This window comes from Seriola aureovittata, chromosome 24 (genome assembly GCF_021018895.1).
Source record: "Seriola aureovittata isolate HTS-2021-v1 ecotype China chromosome 24, ASM2101889v1, whole genome shotgun sequence".
Lineage (NCBI taxonomy): Eukaryota > Metazoa > Chordata > Actinopteri > Carangiformes > Carangidae > Seriola > Seriola aureovittata.
In genome coordinates, this window is record NC_079387.1 from 11,913,542 (window position 1) to 11,938,518 (window position 24,977).

Below are 24,977 nucleotides of genomic sequence, written 5' to 3' on the forward strand. Positions count from 1 at the left end.
GAGACTTTATTTATTACTAATTTCTCATTGCTGGATCAATAATCAGGATCAGATTCTTCAGAGTAACTGAGTACATTTACTCTAGTGCAGTTCTGAGGTACTTGTACTTCTCTGGAGTGTTTCCATGTTCTAGTACTTTATACTTGTACTGCATTAGACATAGACTGTCAGATAAACTCAGTGGATGTTAATGATCGTCCATGATCCCGTGTGTTTGCTGGGCTGCTCTTCACGTCACTGCAGCTTCATGACGCCATCTAGTGGACGGATGGTAGAAGTGCAGCAGCTGATGGCAGCTTCCTCTGCCTCACACTGATATGAAACAGAGAAGAAGAGCCAATCAGTGGAGGAGCAGCTGGAGAAATGATGTACATTTGAGTCGATGTGCAGATGAATGATGTGTGTTTCTCTCCACATGAAGGTAGAAAGTGTGTGTGAGCTGATGTGGATGTGAACTCAGCAGCATGGATCAGTGTGAGGACAGAGAGGAGGGAGCCCCTCCCTCTAAAACCACTCTGTGTGGGGAACATGAGAGAAAGACCAGAGCTCAGAGGTGAGATGAGGATCTCTAACTGTCCATGACTCACATCACTGCTCCATCATTATTCACACTCAAAGCTCTGTGTGTGTTAGAGACACACCACACTCTGCTGGACCTGGACCTGGACCTGGACCTGGACCTGGACCTGGACCTGGACCTGGACCTGGACCTGGACCTGGACCTGGATCCAGCTGTGTGTCCATGAAGAGTGAATTCAGACAATCTGTTGATGGAAGGTCAGAATTTAAAACAGTCAGAAAGACGTTTCTCACTAAAAGTCAGTTGTTGTGTTTATGTAAAGATTGAAGATATTTTTCATCAGTTTTTATTCAACATGCACATTTATCAGTTCTGTTTTTGTTTCAGGATCCAGCAGCAGAGACCAGACTCTCCTGAACCCAGCTGTCTGTCTTTAAAGAGCGACGGGTCGAAGGGCTGGTTCATTGACTTTAAAGGGCGACGTCCATCAGCTGATCAGATGTAAGCTGTAACTGACAGTGGGACTCAGGTTATTGTAGAAAGGAACTAGTTTGTACGACGTGTTGTTGGACCTGGTCTGAAATCAAAGTGTTTGTGTCTGTTGTGAACGTCCTCACTGGAAGGTGGAGGTAAAACAGTGGAGGCTTGGTGAGAGCTGTTGGGACTAAAGCAAACACTGAGCTGAAAGCTACAAACAGCTGCAGACTGAGCTGTTGATTCTCAGTGGGATCAGCAGGACTAGTAAACCTTTACCGCTACAGGGAGTCGTCTGATTGGCTGTCACATCCAAACGTGACTTCGTGGACCTTCAGCTTGTGTCTGTGTGGACAGACATAATGTGAGCTCATTCTTCATGATTCCTCCACAGAGTGGACCAGGAGAGCTCAGAGGTTCCCAGGTCTCAGTCTGCCCAGCAGCATCAAACACAGCTGGACTCCATATTTATGGTCTGTACATGTACAACAACTACTGTTCCATCTGTTGTGTTCACAATAATCTCCGTGCTGCACTTTCAGACCAGTGGACTGTCTGTCTGTCCAACATGGATCTGATGTTTGATGCTGTCATTCATATAGTTTTCTGTTCCAGCTGCTGGAGGAGAACATGGTCACTTTTGTCAAGAACGAGCTGAAGAAGATGCACAAGCTTCTGAGTCCAGATTACCCAGAATGCTCAGGGAGTCAGATGGAGGATGAGGAGGTGTTGGACGGTGAGGATGAAGAGCAGAGGAGGAGCAGAGAGGCGTTTGTGAAGATCACAGTGAACTTCCTGAGGAGAATGAAGCAGGAGGAGCTGGCTGACTGTCTGCAGAGCAGTAAGAGGATTTCTCTAAAGATTCAACATGATGGAGAAATGAGACATTTACTAACATCAACACATGGAGGGAAATATGGTCATAGAGTCATTCTTTAGGGGAATTAAATGTTGTATTTTCTCATTGATTTTGTTTCTTGTTTGTTCATTCAGGACATATTGCTCCAGTTTGTCGACGTAAACTCAAATCTAACCTGAAGAAGAAGTTCCAGTGTGTGTTTGAGGGGATCGCTAAAGCAGGAAACCCGACCCTTCTGAACCAGATCTACACAGAGCTCTACATCACAGAGGGAGGGACTGGAGAGGTCAATGATCAACATGAGGTCAGACACATTGAAACAGCATCCAGGAAACCAGTCAGACCAGAAACAACCATCAGACAAGAAGACATCTTTAAAGCCTCACCTGGAAGAGACGGACCAATCAGAACAGTGATGACAAAGGGAGTGGCTGGCATCGGGAAAACAGTCTTAACACAGAAGTTCACTCTGGACTGGGCTGAAGACAAAGACAACCAGGACATACAGTTCACATTTCCATTCACCTTCAGAGAGCTGAATGTGCTGAAAGAGAGAAAGTTCAGCTTGGTGGAACTTGTTCATCACTTCTTTACTGAAACCAAAGAAGCAGGAATCTGCAGGTTTGATCGGTTCCAGGTCGTGTTCATCTTTGACGGTCTGGATGAGTGTCGACTTCCTCTGGACTTCCACAACACTGAGATCCTGACTGATGTTACAGAGTCCACCTCAGTGGACGTGCTGCTGACAAACCTCATCAGGGGGAAGCTGCTTCCCTCTGCTCGCCTCTGGATAACCACACGACCTGCAGCAGCCAATCAGATCCCTCCTGAGTGTGTTGACATGGTGACAGAGGTCAGAGGGTTCACTGACCCACAGAAGGAGGAGTACTTCAGGAAGAGGTTCAGAGATGAGGAGCAGGCCAGCAGGATCATCTCCCACATCAAGACATCACGAAGCCTCCACATCATGTGCCACATCCCAGTCTTCTGCTGGATCACTGCTACAGTTCTGGAGGAGGTGTTGAAAACCAGAAGGAGAGGAGAGCTGCCCAAGACCCTGACTCAGATGTACATCCACTTCCTGGTGGTTCAGTCCAAACTGAAGAAGGTCAAGTATGATGGAGGATCTGAGACAGAGCCACACTGGAGTCCAGAGAGCAGGAAGATGATTGAGTCTCTGGGAAAACTGGCTTTTGAGCAGCTGCAGAAAGGAAACCTGATCTTCTATGAATCAGACCTGACAGAGTGTGGCATCGATATCAGAGCAGCCTCAGTGTACTCAGGAGTGTTCACACAGATCTTTAAAGAGGAGAGAGGCCTGTACCAGGACAAGGTGTTCTGCTTCGTCCATCTGAGTGTTCAGGAGTTTCTGGCTGCTCTTCATGTCCATCTGACCTTCATCAACTCTGGAGTCAATCTGATGTCAGAGGAACAATCAACCTCCTGGTGGTCTAAACTGTTTAGAAACTATTCACTTTTCTACCAGAGAGCTGTGGACGAGGCCTTACAGAGTCCAAACGGACACCTGGACTTGTTCCTCCGCTTCCTCCTGGGTCTTTCAATGCAGACCAATCAGACTCTCCTACGAGGTCTGATGTCACAGACAGGAAGTGGCTCACAGACCAATCAGGAAACAGTCCAGTACATCAAGAAGAAGATTGAAGAGACTCCCTCTGCAGAGAAAAGCATCAACCTGTTCCACTGTCTGAATGAACTGAATGATCGTTCTCTAGTGGAGCAGATCCAACAGTCCCTGAGATCAGGACGTCTCTCCACAGATAAACTGTCTCCTGCTCAATGGTCAGCTCTGGTCTTCATCTTACTGTCCTCAGAAGAACATCTGGACGTGTTTGACCTGAAGAAATACTCTGCTTCAGAGGAGGCTCTTCTGAAGCTGCTGCCAGTGGTCAAAGCCTCTAACAAAGCTGTGTAAGTGTAGAGAGAGTTGATTTATTCATCATTATATAAAGACACTTCTGTCTTTTCAACAGGAGAGAAAATAACTTCCTTTCTTCTTTAATTCCTCATGATCATCTCTTCAGTCTGAGTGACTGTAACCTCTCAGAGAGAAGCTGTGAAACTCTGGCCTCAGTCCTCAGCTCCCAGTCCTCTAGTCTGAGACACCTGGACCTGAGTCACAACGACCTGCAGGACTCAGGAGTGAAGCTGTTGTCTGCTGGACTGGAGAGTCCACTCTGTTCACTGGAGACTCTCAGGTCAGATCAAGTTACTGTTTGTTTGAAATGTGATAAATATAAACTCTGGTTAATGAACAAATGCTCATCTGTGTTTTGATTAACTGATTTAGATTGTTGTATTTTTATAAATGTCTTGTTCAGTCAATAATCTGCTGCATTTTCAGTTTGTTTAAAATAGAACAATAAGAACTTCAGTTCTGAGACAAGATTACATATGAACCAGCAGCTCCTCACTGGTGACTGTCTGAAGATGTAGAGTTGACTTTGGTCCAATGGAGCAAATTTAAGGCCTTTTTATTTTTGGTTATTTTGGTTGTTTAGTTCAGTCTCATTATTGAAGGTGATTACAGTTTAACACTGATGTTTTTTCTCCTCCTGTTCATGATCATCTCTTCAGTCTGAGTGGCTGTAACCTCTCAGAGAGAAGCTGTGAAGGTCTGTCCTCAGTCCTCAGCTCCCAGTCCTCTAGTCTGAGACACCTGGACCTGAGTCACAACGACCTGCAGGACTCAGGAGTGAAGCTGTTGTCTGCTGGACTGGAGAGTCCACTCTGTACACTGGAGAGTCTCAGGTCAGATCAAGTTACTGTTTGTTTGAAATGTGATAAATATAAACTCTGGTTAATGAACAAAGGCTCATCTGTGTTTTGATTAACTGATTTAGATTGTTGTATTTTTATAAATGTCTTGTTCAGTCAATAATCTGCTGCATTTTCAGTTTGTTTAAAATAGATCAATAAGAACTTCAGTTCTGAGACAAGATTACATATGAACCAGCAGCTCCTCACTGGTGACTGTCTGAAGATGTAGAGTTGACTTTGGTTGTTTCATTATTTCCCTTTGAGCTGCAGAGAAAACTTAGACGTTTGTTATCTCTGAATGTTGTTTAGTCCAGTCTCATTATTGAAGGTGATTACAGTTTAACACTGATGTTATTTCTCCTCTTGTTCATGATCATCTCTTCAGACTGAGTGTCTGTAACCTCTCAAAGAGAAGCTGTGAAGCTCTGTCCTCAGTCCTCAGCTCCCAGTCCTCTAGTCTGAGACACCTGGACCTGAGTAACAACGACCTGCAGGACTCGGGAGTGAAGCTGTTGTCTGCTGGACTGGAGAGTCCACTCTGTTCACTGGAGACTCTCAGGTCAGGATCCATCAACCTGTTTATCTGATGACAGTTTAACAGAGCAGCAGGTGTTGACAGAGGGTTCCTGTGTGTTGTTTTGTGTGTTCAGTCTGTCAGGATGTCTGGTCACAGAGGAAGGCTGTGCTTCTCTGGCCTCAGCTCTGAGCTCCAACCCCTCCCACCTGAGAGAGCTGGACCTGAGCTACAATCATCCAGGAGACTCAGGACTGAAGCTTCTGTCTGCTGGACTGGAGGATCCAGACTGGAGACTGGACACTCTCAGGTATGTAGAGGCCTGCTGCAGACACACACACTGTCTGATAGAGGAGGAAGAGCTGAAACAGTTTCTGTGTCACAGCTGATGACAGATCTGTACAGAACAGCTTTGACTTCAGCAACAACAACAGAGGAGTTTTCTCCTGATGACTTCAGTGTCTCATTATGACTCACTGTGTCATATTTAGAGATCTGTCAGTTGTGAATCCAGCTGTTGTCAGCTGTGTCCTGTGACCTGAGTCTCTACAGATGTTTTGATCAGACTTTATTTCAGGCTGTATCAGGAAACATTTCAGCTGCAGCTGCTTTAACTGCTCCTGAACCAACAGAGTGTTTTCACCAGAACAGTCCAAAGACTGTAGAAACCTGTTCAGTGTTGACACACCAACAATAATAAAACCATCCACACTGATCAGAGACATTCATGTCCCAGTGTCTCAAACCAAGGAGGAAATCAGAGACAATTCAATCAGGTCACATCATCATGTCTCCGTCTTCTCAAACATTGATGATCAATAATCAATATGGTCAATGTACATCCATACACACAAGCCTCCATCTGAACACAGTAATCAAACAGTCTGTGTATGAGAGCCATGTAATGTCCATGTGTGCATGCTGACAGAGAACGTGCTGGTCTGACCCCCCTCCTCCTTTCAGGGCGGAGCCTGATGGAGTCCGATGGTTGACACCAGGTCTGAGGAAGTGTAAGTGTGTTTTTAATGTGACTGATGAAAACAAAGCAGCACATTCAACCTTCTTCAAACTGTCACATCACTGATGTCAGGACTCATCATCAAACTGTCAATAACTGATCAGATGATCAATAACTGCAGCTGTGTCTTGTTCTCTCCATCAGATTCCTGTGAACTCACAATCGACACAAACACAGTGAACAGAGAGATCAAACTGTCTGACAACAACAGGAAGGTGACACGTGTGGAGGAGGATCAATCATATCCTGATCATCCAGACAGATTTGACCAGTGTCCTCAGCTGCTGTGTTCAACTGGTCTGACTGGTCGCTGTTACTGGGAGGTCGAGTGGAGAGGAGGGGTTTATATATCAGTGAGTTACAGAGGAATCAGAAGGAAAGGAAACAGTAAAGACTGTGTGTTTGGAAGGAACGATCAGTCCTGGAGTCTGTTCTGCTCTGATGGTGGTTACTCTGTCTTTCACAATGACAGAAAAACATCTGTCTACTCTTCCTCCTCCTCTGTCTCTGACAGAGTAGCAGTGTATGTGGACTATCCTGCTGGCTCTCTGTCCTTCTACAGAGTCTCCTCTAACAAACTGATCCACCTCCACACCTTCAACACCACCTTCACTGGACCTCTGTATCCTGGGTTTGGAGTCTGGTTCTGGTGGTCTGGTTCCTCAGTGTCTCTGTGTTGAATGTAGCAGAGAGAGAAACGTTTTCACTGATGAACAGATAGTTCAGTCTCTACATGTCTGTCTCTTTCACTCAAAGACATTTTCAGGTTCATGAGTTAACAGGTTATTTTTCTCTCTTCTAAATGATTCTTGTAAACTTCTTTCTTTAAAGATGAATCTACGATTATTACAGGATAAACGAGTTGACTTTTATTTTTAAGATTCTGTCATTTTCTTGTCTTTTGTCTTTTTAAAGTCCAAGCACCGGTGAGTTTGTTAATAAATTATTTGTACGTTTGTCTTTTGTAAACAGGTGTTTTTAAATAAAGCTAAATCAAATTTACGTTTTCAGTGACGTAATCACGCTCTTGTGCGCAGCGGTTGTTGTCATTTCACTTCTTTCAAGTCTTTGAAGACGTCGTCAGCTCGGACCGGCAGCGGACAGAAATGATAAAAATGTGTTTTTAAAATATATATTTTTTCACTTTTTACCCAGCAGACAGCGCGTGCGTCCCACCACATGAACCTGCCGGAGAGTTCACGAGCGTTTAACAAGAAGCCAGACATCAGCTAACTTAGCTCACCGGCTAACTAGCAGCTTAGCTCCGCCAGCTGACAGAAGGTTGGTGAGTTTAGAGCCTGAAAGCTGCTTTGGGTTTCTGTTAACAGAACTGTCATTGCTCAGTTTCATATAAATATCCAACTGAAAGTTAACACTTTCCTGTGGCTGAGGTTTTAGTGGAGCTGGGTTTTTACTGAGGCTACCCCCCAGCAGGATCCCCGTTAACAAATATCGCTATTCAACATTTTTCCACTAAGATGAAGCAAACACTTACTGTGGGATACGAGTAAAGACTTTATATTAAAGTGGAAGACCTTCTGGTAAATTCGGCTCACAAATAATCCACTAACTAGAACTTATACTGTAAAAACATGTACTTTTATACATGATTCGCGCGCTCAGCTATCGACCGCAGCATCATATGTTCGTGGTTGAACTGAGACAAAAATGACCAAGGCCTGAATAATTTTACACTCAGTTTACGTAAAGAGCTGTTTTGGTGAATTTCAGCCCAAACCCAAATGACAGAATAAATCCTTATCGTTCAGAATTTCAAGTTTTATCATAATGAGCGATGCTGCGTTGAAAAACCTTTTGTTTATGAATGTTTTGTTGGACGAACTGATCGTCTCTCTGCAGCAGCCAGATATTCTCCCAGTAGTTTGTGTGTATCCTGTTAAAGGACTGGCTGCTGTGATGGGTGGCGGGAAAAGGTCTCGGGTTCAATTCCTGAGCTCCAAGGGTCCCAGAGCCAAGCAAGACTGAAACTGCTCCCTGAAGAGTAAAACTAATCAGTCAGCCTTAGTTGTAGGATAAATGTTTAATGATGGTGTATGGTAGAAGACAACAGGCTTAATACAGTATTTAATAATTCATTTCAGGTCTAACTTTGTGAGCAGAAGCACAAAAACCAGATTGATCCTCTATTGTTATTTGGTTTGTCTCATTTTTAGATTGTTATTTTCTGCCCTAGAATCTGTATAGAAACAGTTTGTTTATTGATCGAGGTCAGGTCTCAGTTTTGGGTGTTTTAGCCATATTTCATTACATCCGGTAACACCACGTTACAAAGTCTGGTTTTTGTAGTGGATGTTGGCATGGTGACCTCTTTCAGTTGCATGATGTCCACACTGCAGCCAGATGGGACTGTTGCAGTAGTTCTGTGTGTTTTCTGTTCGAGGTCTGGCCTGAGTGTGTTTTCTGTGTTGTTGACAGGATGGCGTCTGTCTTCAAAATCCCAAAGAAGAAACAGCCAACAGGTTCTGACTCCACCCACGTGCACCTGCAGTCACCGCTGTCCCGCCTCCAGAGCCCTGCCCCACAACTTAAGGTGGTATTATTCATCTGTCAGTGTCTCTGTAAGGGGTCTGTCCGAACTGTAGGGTCCTTTAAGGTGGTATTACTGACCTGTCATCCTCTCTAAAAACAGGTGGTTCCTTTAAGGTGACGCTACAGATTTGTTAATGTTTCTAAAGGTGGTCTTTTAAGGTGGTACACTGTATTTGAAGAGAGCACAGAGACTAGAATGAGTTGGATTCAAGCCCGTCTTGTTTTGTCTGAACAGGCTTATGGGGATCAGTCCAGCAGAGGGGGAGCTGACAGGATGCATGCTGGGAACACACTTGGCTCCTCTACAAACAGACAGAGGTTTGTACAATGCCTGAAAACAACACTGAAGAATCAGAGGCGTACTGAACCTGATTAAACCTGAATTAAAACACTTCTAAAGATGGTTTTTGTCATGTCTGTTCAGAACGCCGAGTAAACCTCTGTTCAGGAACGTGGTGAAAACGCTGCTGGGACTCACCTGCTCCAACAGAGGTGCAGCAGCATCAGCAGCCAATCACAGATCACCAGGAAGCTCGAGCAGCCAGTCACAGCCGGGACAGAGAGCAGAGTCGTCCTCACGGTCAGCTTTAAACGGGTGAGTTCACAGAAGCTGGTGTCAAAAAGTTTCTGGTTTGAATCCCTGAGCCTGGAGTCAGAAACTCTCCCACCACGTCTACACAGAACCAGGAGACTCACGCTTCACTTCCTCCGCAGTCTTTACACAATCAATAGATTCTCCACTGTGGAAAATCTTCATACAAAAATTCATGTTCCAGAAACAAGTCCAGAAAACAAAGTAGGCGCCACAAGACTCCAGAAACTCTAAAGTTCCTCCTGTCTCTCCTGCCTGCTGTCACATTTTTAACTCAACAACTTTAGTGCTTTTCAGCAGGTTAAAGTCACATCCACTTGTCTGTTTTAAATGGAGATCTGTGCAGTGAGTTGTTTTCACTGAACCGTTGTCCCATGTTTCGTCCACCAGATGGCGTCCTAAGAGAGCGTCACACCGACTGCTGCAGCCTGAAGTGACCTCAGAGCATCTGTCTCCACCACAGAAGAAGAAAACTGATGAATCCTCTGGTGAGATTTGAATTGGCAGCTTCATTAAAGAACATTAATGAAGTATATGTGCACATAAACACATGGACATATAATAATATTATTATTATTATTATTATTATTATTGTTACAGTATTCATTATTTCAGCAGCAGTTTTCTGTAACGTGAAAATCAGTTTTCACCAGAAACATTTACACTTTCAGTTTCTGTTTCACTTGTGAAAATGAAACTTTTGACTTTTGCAACTTTATTGCAAAAAGTTTATTTGTTTGTTTGTTTATCCTCAGACATAAAAATCAGTTATTACATCTTTATTAGCTGGTTGTACAGGAAGTTACTTGTAAAGTAACTGATAGTCATCTCGACTCCAGGTTCGTCCTCGTCAGGCAACAGCATCTCTGTGGCGTCCGTGGACTCTCTAGCAAAGCTGCGAGGTGAGGAGCATGCTGGGAGTCGGAGTCCTTCGACGCTGGGAGCCAGATTGTGGAGGAGAGTCGAGTCAGGACGGGATGCCGCTGAGGGGAAGGTAACGCTCAGAGGTCGGGAGCAGGGTTTCACATGAGAGCAGATGATTGACAGCTCTATGAACTCATCATCATCACTCGGCAGGTTTTCAAACACAAAACCACTTTTCCTGAACTCTCCACCAAAACTGAAATGAACTTCAGTTCAGGAAACTGATGCCAAACTGGTTTTGTTTTAGTTCAGGAAGAACAGACTCACTCACACATCACTGGGACGTGTTTGAAATTTAAGTGAAGTTACGGTCTCAGAGAGACAGTTCGTGGTTTCTCAGTTTGGTAATTAGTCATTACATTACATTACAATTATATAAGAGGGAGCTCAGTATGAGCTTTATGGGTAAAAATAGATTTATTGTGCTGTTGTTAGAGCATCTGTGGAGCAACATCAGGCTAAGAGGAGCTTTAAAGCAGTTTACAGCAGAGATTCAGATGATGTGATATTTTGACAAAAAGCTGTAACTTTAAGAAGAAAACAGTGTTTTATGAAGTTTTTTTAGTACATTTTTACATGTAGAGCTGAAATATTGTGAGAGTGTGTTTTAGTTGTATGTAAAATCATGATGCTCTACAGTCATAAAATAAGAGAAACGTTAGATTTTCGTTCTGAGGTGAAGTCAGGACTTTAACTACCAGAATTAAGTTTCACTGACGTTTAACAGTTTGAGAATAAAGTTGTAACTATGCAAGGAAAACTCATCATCATGATATTAACAAGTTAAACACTAAATAGTCATAAGATGTTTAAAACAAATGAGTGTCCACCTACTGTCTTTTTGTGGCTCTTTACACAGTGTTTTCCTCTGTGTGTAGAATAATAAACCAAATGAATGAACCCTGGTTTCAGAGCGACTCTCCTCTGAAGAGACACAACTCGTCTGTCTCGGGTTCAGATCACACGTCGGAGGACGACTCCGTCTCCCCGTCTACAAACGTTGTCCACAGACCTCCCTCCTCCTCCTCCTCCTCATCCTCCGTCTCCTCGGTGACGGCGCCAGACAGGAGGCGGAGTCTGGACCAGACGGCGTGGAAGGCCTCCGGGAGCAACCTGATGGAGGACGTGAGGGAGAAGGAGAGACGGAGGTGGAGGGAGTTCAGAGAGAGGAAGACGAACCTGCAGCTTCGGCTGAGGAGGAAACCCAGACAGAGTCCAGCCGAGCCCAGTGAGTCAGACCAGAATAAAATAAACTGTTTCTTATTGGTATTAAAGTAGAAGAAAATATGATTGAATGGAAACAAAAATCTGAATCTTTAACCTTCGCCATCGATCCAGTTATTGATCACATCCACAACAGACGCTCCAAGTCCCTGTAAATATTCACCTGCAGCTTTTTCCTTCAGAATTTCTATCAGATAAATTAAATAAACAAATATTCAAATGACTGAATCATTTATCATATTTAAAGATCTTGATTTAGATTATTTGTCATTTATCTTCAGTTGTGCTGTCCAGTGAGGAGGAAGAGGAGGGGGAGGAAGGGGAGGACGATGGAGACGCAGCAAAGAGGACGTCACAGAGCGCCAGTCGGGCGAACCAATCCCATGAAGGGAACTCAGACAAGATGCAGGTAGGAGACGCACCTGTTCGTCCTACAGCAGAGCTTCCTGTTAGAGGTCACAGGAGAAAGATTATCTCTGCTTGTTATTCCTCCACGCCGGCGACAGTCAGAGCAGCCATTTTGTTTTCAGGTTGTCCGTCCGTCACATTCTCGTGGACACGATGTCTCAGTAACACCTTGATGAAACACGAACATTCACCAGGACTGAAGGATGACTTGATTAGATTTTGAGGGTCAAGGTCAGTGTGACCTCAGAAAACCCTTTAACCATTACTCAAGACTTATGACAAAACCTCACACACATGGTTCATGTTTTCTGTGACTCTGGATAAACAGGATGTGACCTGGAACTGGTCTGAGTGGCGGAGGGATACGACCACGAGGAGGAGGTTCTAGTTTTGCATTCAGATGATTTTACCTAATTCACTCTTCTGCTCAGCTGGTCTCACACAACCAGTGGCCAAGTTTCCATCCAGACTGATCCCAAAGAGTCAAACCAGAGTGAAGTCTTGCCTCCTCCTCGGAGTGAACAGGAGGCGACCGGTTGATGGAGGTAAACAGCAGGTGGAGCTGGTTCTCCACTCGCTGACATTAAACCACCGACCACATCCAACAGCATCCTCAGGCTAAAAGTAGCTGCTAAGATTTATACCAGTCCAGGTTTTAGTCTAATCAGCTCACAGTGTGTCAGCTGCTGCAGGTAATGCATCTCATTGTGTCTCTGCCTACCTGCCTACCTGTCTCAGGTGTTTACTAAAGGTTTTAAAGGTACTTACTAAAGGTACTAGAGGTTCAGGTTTGGTTCTTTTCACATTGCTGTCTTTCCAGGTCTCAAATGAGGTGGTGCCAGTTCTGCAGGTCAAGATTCAGGTATCAGTTTTAGGCCGTGTCCCCTCCATCACTCACAGGACAAAGACCAAGTCTATTTTCAACAGATCTTTTAACTGTTTTGCAAACACTTTGTGACAATATGATAAAATGTTGGTGCTGCAGGAGGATGTGATGAAGGGACGGACCTGGTCGTGTAGTTCTCAGATCTTTACAGTGATGATGTAACTGATAGAAATGATGAAGAGAACTATGAAAACTTTATAGTCATCCTGGAAGTCTTTAGAGGGAGAAGGAGCGGCGTGATTATCTCTTGAAGTCTGCTGAAAAACCAGCTTGACTTTGATGCGTGCCATCTGTGTGAATAACAATTAGTATCTGGGAAACGAAGAGCCGGAGTCATGTAGAGCACAGAGGCTCCAGGATTAAATAACCCAGAAGTCGGCCAGGTCGTTCCTCAGACTGGAGCATCGAATCTCTCCGACAGGCCAGCGGGCTGCAGGTTTTAATTTACTGAGAACACCTGCAGCTGTTCAGACACCAGAGACCTCAAAACCTTCATCTGGTGGACTCATCTGAACCCCAAACCCAGAACCTCTAAGTTTAGTATTCTGTCAAAACAACAGATGAAATATCTGCATCTATCATCTCTTTGTCTTCTGTATCTCAGAGCCCTGAAGTCCTGACGCAGGACACTCATTATGATGATCAGGTTATGTTTGTTCAACAACGTATTGACAGAAAACAGGGGCATTTTGGGCTCTGGTGATTACTGTCTCTGGTCTGGTCTCTGGTCTCTTGTCTCTGGTCTGGTCTTTTGTCTCTTGTCACTGCTCTTTTGTCTCTGCTCTTTTGTCTCTGGTCTGGTCTCTGGTTTGGTCTCTTGTCTCTGGTCTCTTGTCTCTGGTCTTTTGTCTCTGGTCTGGTCTCTGGTTTGGTCTCTTGTCTCTGGTCTCTTGTCTCTGGTCTCTTGTCTCTGGTCTGGTCTCTGTAGACCCTGTAGAGCATCAGAACCCTGTGGGGCCGTGAGCAGATCCAGATGGACTGAATGGACTGTCTTAGTGTTTGTTGTTGTTTTTACTGAAAACAGTCTTAATGACAGTTCACCAGCTGAACGTGACCCAGATCTGTTTCCAACTAAAGAAGACCAACTTTATCACTTTATTACGTTTTATTACTCACATCAAGTCGTTTTCTTTTCTTACTCTGTCTAAGGTCGTTAAGGTCGTTAAGGTCGTTAAGGTCGTTGGGGTCGTTAGGGTCGTTAAGGTCGTTGGGGTCGTTAGGGTCGTTAGTGTCGTTAGGGTCGTTAGGGTCGTTATGATCGTTAGGGTCGTTAGTGTCGTTAGGGTCGTTAGTGTCGTTAGGGTCGTTAGGGTCGTTATGATCGTTAGGGTCGTTAGGATCGTTAGGATCGTTAGGGTCGTTAGGGTCGTTAGTGTCGTTAGGGTCGTTAGTGTCGTTAGGGTCGTTAGGGTCGTTATGATCGTTAGGGTCGTTAGTGTCGTTAGGGTCGTTAGTGTCGTTAGGGTCGTTAGGGTCGTTAGGGTCGTTAGGATCGTTAGGGTCGTTAGGGTCGTTAGGATCGTTAGGGTCGTTAGTGTCGTTAGGGTCGTTAGGATCGTTAGGGTCGTTAGGGTCGTTAGTGTCGTTAGGGTCGTTAGGATCGTTAGGGTCGTTAAGGTCGTTGGGGTCGTTAGGGTCGTTAGGATCGTTAGGGTCGTTAAGGTCGTTAAGGTCGTTAAGGTCGTTGGGGTCGTTAGGGTCGTTAGTGTCGTTAGGGTCGTTATGATCGTTAGGGTCGTTAGTGTCGTTAGGGTCGTTAGTGTCGTTAGGGTCGTTAGGGTCGTTATGATCGTTAGGGTCGTTAGGATCGTTAGGATCGTTAGGGTCGTTAGGGTCGTTAGGGTCGTTAGGGTCGTTAGGGTCGTTAGGGTCGTTAGGGTCGTTAGGGTCGTTAGGGTCGTTAGTGTCGTTAGGTCGTTAGTGTCGTTAGGGTCGTTAGGGTCGTTATGATCGTTAGGGTCGTTAGTGTCGTTAGGGTCGTTAGTGTCGTTAGGGTCGTTAGGATCGTTAGGGTCGTTAGGATCGTTAGGTCGTTAGGGTCGTTAGGATCGTTAGTGTCGTTAGGTCGTTAGTGTCGTTAGGGTCGTTAGGATCGTTAGGTCGTTAGGGTCGTTAGTGTCGTTAGGGTCGTTAGGATCGTTAGGGTCGTTAGGGTCGTTGGGGTCGTTAGGGTCGTTAGGATCGTTAGGGTCGTTAGGTCGTTAGGGTCGTTGGGGTCGTTGGGGTCGTTGGGGTCGTTAGGGTCGTTAGGATCGTTAGGGTCGTTAGTGTCGTTAGGGTCGTTAGGATCGTTAGGGTCGTTAGGGTCGTTAGTGTCGTTAGGGTCGTTAGTGTCGTTAGGGTCGTTAGGATCGTTAGGGTCGTTAGGGTCGTTAGGATCGTTAGGGTCGTTGGGTCGTTAGGATCGTTAGGATCGTTAGTGTCGTTAGGGTCGTTAGGATCGTTAGGGTCGTTAGGGTCGTTAGTGTCGTTAGGGTCGTTAGGATCGTTAGGGTCGTTAGGGTCATTAGGGTCGTTAAGGTCGTTAGGGTCGTTAGGGTCGTTAGGATCGTTAGGGTCGTTAGGGTCGTTAGTGTCTGACTGAAACACAATGGTCTGAGGTCACTTGACCTTCTGTTTGATGTCAACACTTTCCTCTGATGAAAGAAGTCATCCTCACTGTGGGTGAACTGTTGACACCTGAGGACTGTCCTCTGGTGACCCCACAGGAAACAACAGATAAACAACAGATAAACTTCTTATAGAAACTATTGATACCTGATTATTAATGTTATTGATTATTGACATTGGCAGTGGGAAACTCTGCATCATCAGACTGAATCGCTGCAGTGTGAATGTGCAGCCTGACCTGAGACATCCTGAGGGAAGTACCTGTGTGTTGACTGTGTACCTGGGTGTCGTCTGACAGGGTCAACTCGCCTGTTCGTCCAGAGCTGAAGGAGGTCTCGACAAGCCGCCGCTGACGCCGCCTTCCTTCCTGCAGCTGGAGTTCTCCTCGCTTCACGCCGGCCTGACACACGCCGACGCCAGCGGGAAGATGATGGTGAGTACAGCTGACGTTTACCAGATTTTTAGTTGACACGTAAGAAAAGTGTTTTCAGAAGTCTACGAGGTCGTCTCCTCGCCGATCATGGACTGAACCACAGCGTCTTCACACTCGACAGATATTTACATTTTCTACATGTTGATTTTTCTATTTTACAACTTCTCTTGTTCAATTTCTCCAATAAATCATGTTTCATAAAGTTTTTCAGAGCAGTGACCAGGAAGAAACATTTCAAGAAAACTTTATTTATATTTTTATATATATTATCACTTCAGTCACAAACCATGTTAAATGTATGAACATGTTAAATGTATGTACATGTTAAATGTATGTACATGTTAAATGTATGTACATGTTAAATGTGTGCTCAGGTCAGTATGAACACTGTGAGTGGTGCGTTTACTGCCAGGCAGCTGCTGTTGGACGTTCCAGAGTTTCTGCACCAACTCAATGTTTTCACCGTCTTTTCTTTTTCCATGTCCTGTTCCAGATCTCACACACACACACACACACACACACACACACACACACACACATACACACACACGAACAAACACACACACACACAAGAACACACACACACACCCATAATTGTATTCTGTTGCTTGTACTGTAGTTTTAATAATTCACATGTGTTTTCCAGTGTTTATGTTTGTTTTATTGTGTGTGTGTGTGTGTGTGTGTGTGTGTGTGTGTGTGTGTGTGTGTGTGTGTGTGTGTGTGTGTGTGTGTGTGTGTGCGTGTATTCACACCACCTCACTTACACTAAATCCGTCAGTATAATGAAACTTGACTTTCAGCCAAAACTCTGACAACTTTGGATGAACTCAGGAGTCTCATTGGAAAACACCTAAATCGTTTTGGCATAAAACACCAAACCGTCGTCATGGCAACGGCACCAGAAAGCCCCTGTGGCAGTGCAGCGGGAAGAGAGTCAAAGTGTGGCGTAAGAGCAGAGAAACTCCGAACTCCCACGGAGGCTGTAAAACGTTAAAGTTTCAGTCATTAACGAGCAATGAAGTCGCAGCATGAGGTCTGATGGCGCAGCGCCGGCTTTAATTAGAGCGCCGTAAAAACCAGGAGGGCAGGACAGGAAGAGGTTAGTGGGTCAGCGTGTCAGAGAATCTGCCTGACAGTATTTTATTTGATGGTCGTGATGTCCGGTAGTTTATCCAACACTTTATCCAGAGACCTGCAGCCGACTGCACAAAACATCCTGAGACAAGCTGTGAAAGTCACGCCTCGGTGTGAGAGAGGTCAGAGGTCAGAGGACTGCTCACATATGTGCATTTACACAATTTAATAAAGATCCAACGAGCTCATCAACAAACACCAAAACAAGAGGAAGAACACCGCAGATACACTCAGAAACACTAATTATAAAACACACACAACCGTAATAACGAAGACTGACATAATGACAACGACCAGACACCTTTGTGTTTTATGTCAAATTTCCTCCAAGAAGTTTTATTAATAATTTGATTTAATTTAAAACTGTGGAGGATAATTAAATAACAGATTGACCTTCTCTCTCTGTGTAGATCACTGAAGATAGCATCACTGTTCCTCTGAAAGGTAAAAGTCCTTCAACACATTCTTTTTATTTGAGTAATATATATTATATTTAACAAATCTTGAAATTCTGACTTTTTCCTTCAAACTATTTCAACTGAAAATGTCACAAACTTTTTCTTGAAATAATTTAGTTTTTATTTCAACAATTTCATTCAAAACATTCATTTGTTTTTCTTTAAATTAAAACTCTATTTACAAAATATTAAATTAATATGCTGTGTCACTTGTTCCCTGAACTGATTTGATTTGACTCTTTAACGACTTTTACAGAAATGTTTAAACTTAATTGGCGACAGCTGTGATTTTTCTTCGTTCGTCTGATGAAGTTTAACAGCTGGTTTCGTCTGAATAAATATGATGAAAGATTCAAAGAAGAAACATGTGTCATGTCTCAGTGTCAGGAGCGGAGAAAGGGGAGGTGACCGTGGTGGCGTCTCAGGTTCGAGGTTATGGAGTTTGGGATGGAGGCGTGGCTCAGGGCGGGGCTCTGCTGACCGGTTGGGAAGGTCCGGCCCCCTCGCTGCTCTTCCTGTGGGTGACGGAGGCTCAGGCCAACCTGCTGCACAGAGAGCTGTCGGCCATGCGGATCTCCAATGCCTCAGGTAAACAAGCCCCTCCCCCTCTGATACACCTGACACTTCACTTCAGCTCCTGTCAGTGTCAGAACAACACGACGCACGGCGACGGCTCAGAGCGGGACAGATGAAGTCGTTTCCATCACACACTCTGTTTTTGATCAGTCAAATAAAACGCAGGAGCGCTCACTCCGACGCCGTTTCCCTGAACCAGAAGAGTCATCAAAAACAACCTCTGCATGAACCGACATTAATGTAGCGCTGGTACTGGTCAAACTGTGCTGACACTGGTTACACTGGTTAAGCTGGTCAGACTGGGCTGATAGATGTGCCAGTACGTCTTCAGACTGGTCATAGACTGGACCAGTTGGTCCAGAGATTGATCAAATTAAATTAAATTTTTGTTTAAATTTAAATAAAAACTTAAACTTGTTTTTAAATCTGTAATATTCAATTTGGACGATAACATCCTGCTTCCTCCTGCTTCCTCCTGGTCCCTCCTGCTTCCTCCTGGTTCCTCCTGCCTCCTCCTGGTCCCTCCTGCTTCCTCCTGGTTCTTCCTGCCTCCTCCTGGTCCCTCCTGCTTCCTCCTGGTCCCTCCTGCCTCCTCCTGGTCCCTCCTGCCTCCTCCTGGTCCCTCCTGGTCTCTTCAGGTCCTTCGTGCTCCTTCCTCCTGGTGGTATTGAAGGAGCAGCTGCAGGAGCTCCATGCTGCCCTGCTGGCCTCCATCCTGGACATGGAGGAGTACAAGAAGGGACGCTCCTCCTCCTCTTCCTCCTCCTCCCCCTCCTCCGGCGGGCCGACCTCCCCTCTGGACTGGACCGACGGGCTTCTGCTCCTTCACAGCTGTCCTCCTCCTCTGGACCAGCACCTCCTGGGACTGCTGGGACACTCTGCAGTAAGACTCCTTCCGTCCTTCACCTCCTGCCTCCTCCTCTTCCTGATGGGGGCGTGTCATCTGTCTTCCCGCCTCAGTTAAATGTTGATAGATGATGATTTGAAATGTGATGCTGAAGTCGTTTAGAGCTGCATTGATTAGTTGATCAAAACAAACCTAATCAGCCATGTTATTGATAGTCGAGTCATCGATTAGTAAAGTTGCTGTTCCCTCCTCTTCTGCAGGAGAAGTCCAGGGAGGTGAGGAGCAGTCAGAGGAGTAAGAAGTCCAGCCTGAACTCTTCTGGTCTGCAGCAGCTTCCTACCAGGTCAGACCAGCGAGTCCTGAAGCTCTGAGCAGGTTCTGATTCTGGTTCTGGTTCTGATTGAGATTGATCCCTGTTCTTGGTCCTCAGGCTGATCCAGTATCCTGCAGCGCCCTGCAGAGGCCGGATCTCTGTGACGAAGGAGGACCTGGCCTGTTTGGACGGCGGCGAGTTCCTCAATGACGTCATCATCGACTTCTACCTCAAGTCAGTGAGAGTTCCTCCGACTGTTGATTCTCACCTGGTGCTCACCTGTGTCAGTCGTTAGAAAGTCATTGACAGGTCTGGTTTTTACCTGTTTCACTCAGAGACTGAACTGAGCTGAACTTCCTCTCAGTCTCCACTAGAGGGGGGTCAGTGTGCTGAATCGTCTCCTCCTGCTGCAGGTACCTCCTCCTGGAGGGAGTCGGCGGCGCTGTGGCCGAGCGGAGTCACGTCTTCAGCAGTTTCTTCTACAAACAGCTGAGCAGACGCAGAGCGGCCGGAGAGGACGACACCCCCTCCGTCCCGTAAGACAACCAATCCAAACGTCTCCTGACGATCTGAGGATCTTTGTGGACTCAGTGAATCTCCGTCTGTTTTTCAGAGATCGTCACATGAGGCATCAGAGGGTGAAGACCTGGACTCGCCACGTCGACATCTTCACACAAGACTTCCTGTTTGTGCCTGTCAATCAAGAGTAAGAGAATGTCTGATTGGATGTCTCGTGTTATTAAAGCGTAGAGGAGCTTAGTGGAGGCGGTCTGTGGTCTGCTGGAGGTGGAAGTGGTTCCTTTACAAAATAAAAGCCGAGGGGTCCTGGAGGCAGCGGCGCTGAGCTCAGCTCTCTGCCCTCGGGACAGTTAAATAAAATCACCTCATCAGCGTCTCCACCTGCCAGCAGGAGAACACACTGACCGCCTCAGTCGCCTCTGCCGGGTCATTACTGATGACTTTACCAGATCTTCTCTCAGCTGTTTCATCGGTGTGTCACTGAACTCTCATTTTACCAAAACCACAAGAACCCAGGTCGTTCAGGAGCAGCTCCAAACCTTCGCCTTCATCTCTCTGCTGGTTTTCACCGTTTATTCTGAGATTTGTGACGTTGTTGTTTCATTTTCTGCTGTTACATTGAAGTTTCCTGTCATTTTTAAACCATTTTAGTTCGTTTTCTTGCTCTTTTGTATCATTTCTGTGATTTTCTTTCAGGTCGGCTCCTGATGAACTGAGTTCCTGACTGACGTGCTGTTGTTTTGTCGTAGAGCTCACTGGTACCTGGTGGTGGTGTGTTTCCCGGGTCTGGAGAAGGTTCAGTACGAGGAGCTTCAGAGCCGAACAGGTGAGCTGCTGATTGGGGTATCTGGGGCATCTGGGGCAGAGTGTTCCTTCAGTGCTGATTAAAACTCCATGTTGAGTCTTTTACACCAAACATGAAAGGATTAAATGTTCTTCTCCTATGAAGAGCAGAGCACCAACATTTGGTTTTAGAGACATCTCTTTATTTATAGTCTATAATTAAACTTAGAAAAAACATGGTCTCTGGTTTGAGTTTGGACTCTTTCGACTTCCTGTCTGTGAACACGTCCAGCCTTGTGTCTGAGAAGAAGCCTCAGTGACTGTATGTCTTTTTCGTGTCTGTACCTGCTGCTTCTTATTAAACGCAAGAAACTGCAAGGCTTTTATTGTGAAGCAGCTACAGGAAATGCTGAGGACTGACCATGAAAAGAAATCAAGCAGTTTTTATTATTTCTTTAAATCCTTTTCTGGTTGTGACCAGATGTTTTTCCTGTTCTAATCACATTTTTCTGTTTGTCGTTCCAGGAGATTTGAGTTCTCAGTAAGTTTTAATCAGTTGGTTAGAACAGGCTAACGGGACAGCAGAGCGTTTCCTCAGTTCATAATGTGGTGCAGAAATGTCAGAAACAGGAAGGAGCAGGTCACGACAAAGACCAGGAAACCTTCAGAGAGAATTCAGACTGCTCTTCATGGAGAAGAAAACCTTTCCTGTGTCTGGGCTCCGATTTAGAAACGTGTTTCCAGATGTTCATGATTGAAAAAGAAAAAAACAGAATTCAGTTTTGACTTTTGTAAGAAAAACTGTTGAACTGCAGAAACTGCAGCTTGTTCCTGTGTTCCAGGTGGATCAGAGCGAGCGGCGGGAAAACCACACATGAGTCTGAAACCACAACGACCTCCGGTAAATACATCAGCGCATAACGCACAATCACACGCCGACTGTTTCATGTCTTAATGAACAAGACAAAAAAACTACGGAAGCCCTGAGGGGCCACACAAGTGCTTGTTGTTGTAATACTCCTTTCAGCCACAAGAGGCTGAGGTGCACCACCAGTCTAAACTGCAAGTATGTTTTAATCAGTTCAGTGTCTCAGGTGAGTGACCTGCCTTCAGGTTTCCGTAGCAACACCCGAGAGCTGACATGTGAATGTGACCTTGTGTATTTCAATAAGATAACTTAATGATAATAACAAGTTATTATTGTGAACACTCCACATACAAAGACCTCCACGCCAGTGACAGTCAGAGCGGCAGCCATTTTGTTTTCAGGTTGTCCTTCTCATTCTGGTGGACGATATCACAGCGACACCTTACAGAACTTCTTCAAATTTAGTAAAACATTCACATGGACTCAAGGATGAACTGATTAGACTTGGTGGTCAAAGGTCAAAGGTCAGTGTGACCTCAACTTCACACCAATGGTTCATATTCTCTCTGACTGGACAAAGGATGTGACCTGGAACTGGTCTGAGTGGAGGAGGAGGAGGAAGTTGTAGTTTTTAGGTGTCAATCTGAGCTGAGGTTGAACTCACATGTTATATATTTATTTGTAGTTCCAGCTGCTGTGAAACAGCTGGTTTGAGCTCTGTGTTTGCTGCTGATCAGTCATGTGAGTGTCTTCAGTCTGCGTCATGAACACCAGGTCTGTTTGGTTTTGTAGGAGTGCACTGAGCAGGGCCGTCAGAGGGACAGACTGCTGAAGAGGTGAGTCTCCGGGGCAGAGGCCGAGCCAGAGAACCTGTGAAAACCTTTATTTTGACGTAACGTGACGGTTTCCTTGATCCCCTGCAGGCCGTGCATCCTCGTCATGGACTCGCTGAAGCTGTCGTACCACGAGAACGTCTGCCGACTCCTCAGAGAGTGAGTTTCTGTCTCTCGCAGCCACAGTGTTCAGATAGAGGTGAAAAACAAACCGTCTGACGCCTCCTGCTGTTTGTAGCTACCTGCAGGTGGAGTGGGAGGTGCGCAGGGGGACGCCTCGTCTCTTCACCTCGGACAACATGAGGAGCTCCAACTGCAGAGTTCCTCAGCAGGACAACAGCAGCGACTGTGGACTGTACCTGCTGCAGTACGCCGAGAGCTTCCTGCAGGTAAACACTCACCTGATGCTGTGTGTGAGTCTCAGGGAGGGAGGGGTCAATACAACAACAACAACAGACAAATATAACCACAGGTGATAACTAGCTGCTGAACTAATGCATCAATTAGTTCATTATCAGTCCATCAGTCAATGAATCAATCAACCCAAAGGTTCTAGTTTCAGGACAGAGAAGATGTTTAATAGACAATGATCAGTCATTCATCATTAGCTGCTGATCAGAAGTGACTGAAAATAACAAGCTGACATCTTCAGCAGAAAGAGTCTCAGGGTTCAGACGGTCTGAGTCAGGACAGCGTCACAGTAACTTACACAGATGTTCAGGTGAATAAACGTGACCCTGCGGCTCCTTCGCCAACACAGTGAAACTTGATGCGACGCATGAAATCCAAGGCTGAGAAACACACAGCGGCTCAACATTTCTTCAAATCATTATTAGAATAAATCGAGCTCTCTGATTGGCTCCGCAGAATCCCGTTGTGCACTTCGCACTACCGGTACATTTGGACCACTGGTTTCCGCGGCAACGAGTGCGACAGAAGCGCGAGGAGATCCGGAGTCTGATAATGAGGATGCACGAGAGTCAGCAACATGACGAAGAAAACTGAGACCAAAAACCAGGAGCCATTAACTCACCTGTGCAATAAATAATTTATATTTTTCTATATTAATTTTACATTTGAATTTTTTTGCTATAATAAACTTTCTTACATAAAATGTTCAATTGTAATGTTTTGTCCCTATTTTATGAAATAAAACGTATTTATTTTGATGTTTTCAGGAGTGTGGCTCTTATTTTGTAATCAAACTGATCAATTAAATATTTACGATCAGACTGATCGTAAATATTTAATTGATTTTTTTTGTGTGTGTTTCTTAATCAACAGCAAACAAACTGATTAATAACAGATTCATGATGTTCTAATTCATGCTCATTAAATTGTTCATTTTAGTTTTGAGCCGTCAGTCTTTTTTCACAGGCTTTAATTTTGAAATTTATTGATAAAAATCAACGTACAGTAAAAATAGAATCCTTGTGAATCACTTTCTATCATCATCAATGCGTGCGAGGCGGCTCATTGTCATTTACTGTCATTGTAAACCTTCACTGGCAGAGTTGGTCCTGTGTGTCAGAGGAATGTGGCTCTTATTTTGAAACCCAGACTCGTCCAACAGAAACAAACGTTCTGTGGTTTTGGAGGGAAAATGGCTTCATGTTAAAGAGCCGAGTCGCTTCAGAAAATGTAGAATTCAATGTAAATAAAACTGAGCTGTGATGGAAAACTGTTGTACGTGATAAAACACGGGAGAGAAGCTGAACTGATTCAACAACAAGCTCCTTAATGGATCCCAGATGTGTCCTAGAAAACACAAACTTTATTTCTGTTCATTTATAAAAACACTTCTCTACGAGTGTCCAGCTGCTGAGAGCTCGCACAGAAAGATGCTGCACCACATTATATTTACATTCAGAGGGGTTCCTAATATTCTGAGGACAAAACAACAGACACATCTGGTCCAGTACGACTTCAGCTTCAACTTCAGCTCAGGGACAATCAGTGTTATATAATCACATCACTATTATTATTATTCATATTTATTACTTGATAAAAATTAGATTATTTAATGTCATTACTGTTTATTTTCTGTCAATTTCATCAACAATAAAGATGATGATATTATTTATTATAATAATTATAAACATATGAGGAAAGTAATCATGATGATAATGGTGAAGATGGGGATAATATTGAATTAAAATTACATTTTAATTTAAAGAAATAATTTGATAAGTAAATGTATAGATAAAAACAATAATAACAATGTGGCAATTTCACAGATAATCATTATATAATAGTTATTATTGATAATTACAGTCGCAGCAGCTGCTGGTTCTAGTAATGAGATAATTTCCAGCTTAATGAAGTAAGTAGTTAATTAATAGTTAATCAGTGTTGATGGATCAGAGTTGTCTCCCGGTGAGGAGAGTGTGTCCTTGTCTAAGCCGAGGTCAAAGGTCACAGGGTTACTGTGTGTGTGTGTGTGTGTGTGTTTCAGGTTCTTTTATCATTTGTTCATTTTAACTGACACACAGCGTTTCTGTTGTGTGGTTTGCGTGCATTCAACTTTGTGTGTGTGTGTGTGTGTGTGTGTGTGTGTGTGTTGGCTGCTTCGGTAATCTTGTGGTTTTATTCGAGCGCCCCCCGCTGTGGACCAATCAGCTTACAGCTCATTAACTGGATCAGACTGGAGGGGTACAACAACAACAACCACAACACAAAACAGGTCCTCCTGAGAATAATATTTTTATTAATTATTTATTTATAATTATCATTATATTAATTATTAATCAGCGTTACACTTTATTTCAACCCCATTTAGAATTTGTGATAAATATATAAACATAAACACAGTCAGTATAAAGTAGTTGTAAGCAGATGTAGGGATGTTTTAAT

At 44.5% G+C, this 24,977-nt stretch overlaps 2 protein-coding genes across 12 annotated transcripts; both read left to right on the forward strand.

Annotated features, from left to right (window-relative positions):
* Positions 1 to 422: 422 nt before the first annotated feature.
* Positions 423 to 7,186, forward strand: LOC130165411 (NACHT, LRR and PYD domains-containing protein 12-like). 4 transcript variants are annotated; one of them, XM_056370668.1, is made up of 12 exons: positions 423 to 553; positions 634 to 777; positions 908 to 1,021; positions 1,389 to 1,467; positions 1,610 to 1,835; positions 1,988 to 3,782; positions 3,896 to 4,069; positions 4,449 to 4,622; positions 5,017 to 5,190; positions 5,282 to 5,455; positions 6,109 to 6,155; positions 6,308 to 7,186. In XM_056370668.1, the coding sequence occupies exons 1-12, from the start codon at positions 465 to 467 to the stop codon at positions 6,841 to 6,843; spliced, it is 3,726 nt and encodes a 1,241-aa protein (XP_056226643.1). In that variant the 5' UTR covers positions 423 to 464; the 3' UTR covers positions 6,844 to 7,186. The 4 variants fall into 4 exon arrangements, with proteins under 4 accessions (XP_056226643.1, XP_056226644.1, XP_056226646.1 ...); XM_056370669.1 differs by lacking the exon at positions 4,449 to 4,622; XM_056370671.1 differs by lacking the exon at positions 3,896 to 4,069.
* A 23-nt stretch (positions 7,187 to 7,209) lies between these two features.
* On the forward strand, positions 7,210 to 23,293 carry senp7b (SUMO specific peptidase 7b). Of its 8 annotated transcripts, none has more exons than XM_056370695.1 (22): positions 7,210 to 7,448; positions 8,600 to 8,714; positions 8,949 to 9,031; positions 9,138 to 9,308; positions 9,696 to 9,793; positions 10,145 to 10,299; positions 11,142 to 11,457; positions 11,735 to 11,862; positions 15,656 to 15,790; positions 17,338 to 17,371; positions 17,767 to 17,973; positions 18,600 to 18,844; positions 19,069 to 19,151; positions 19,239 to 19,355; positions 19,535 to 19,657; positions 19,735 to 19,827; positions 20,390 to 20,466; positions 21,239 to 21,324; positions 22,084 to 22,127; positions 22,215 to 22,283; positions 22,363 to 22,513; positions 22,992 to 23,293. In XM_056370695.1, exons 2-22 carry the CDS (start codon positions 8,601 to 8,603, stop codon positions 23,127 to 23,129), a joined length of 2,667 nt encoding a protein of 888 aa, XP_056226670.1. In that variant the 5' UTR covers positions 7,210 to 7,448; position 8,600; the 3' UTR covers positions 23,130 to 23,293. The 8 variants fall into 8 exon arrangements, with proteins under 8 accessions (XP_056226670.1, XP_056226669.1, XP_056226672.1 ...); XM_056370694.1 differs by having other exon boundaries at positions 7,210 to 7,444; XM_056370697.1 differs by having other exon boundaries at positions 7,210 to 7,444; positions 21,266 to 21,324.
* The last annotated feature ends 1,684 nt before the right edge of the window (positions 23,294 to 24,977 follow it).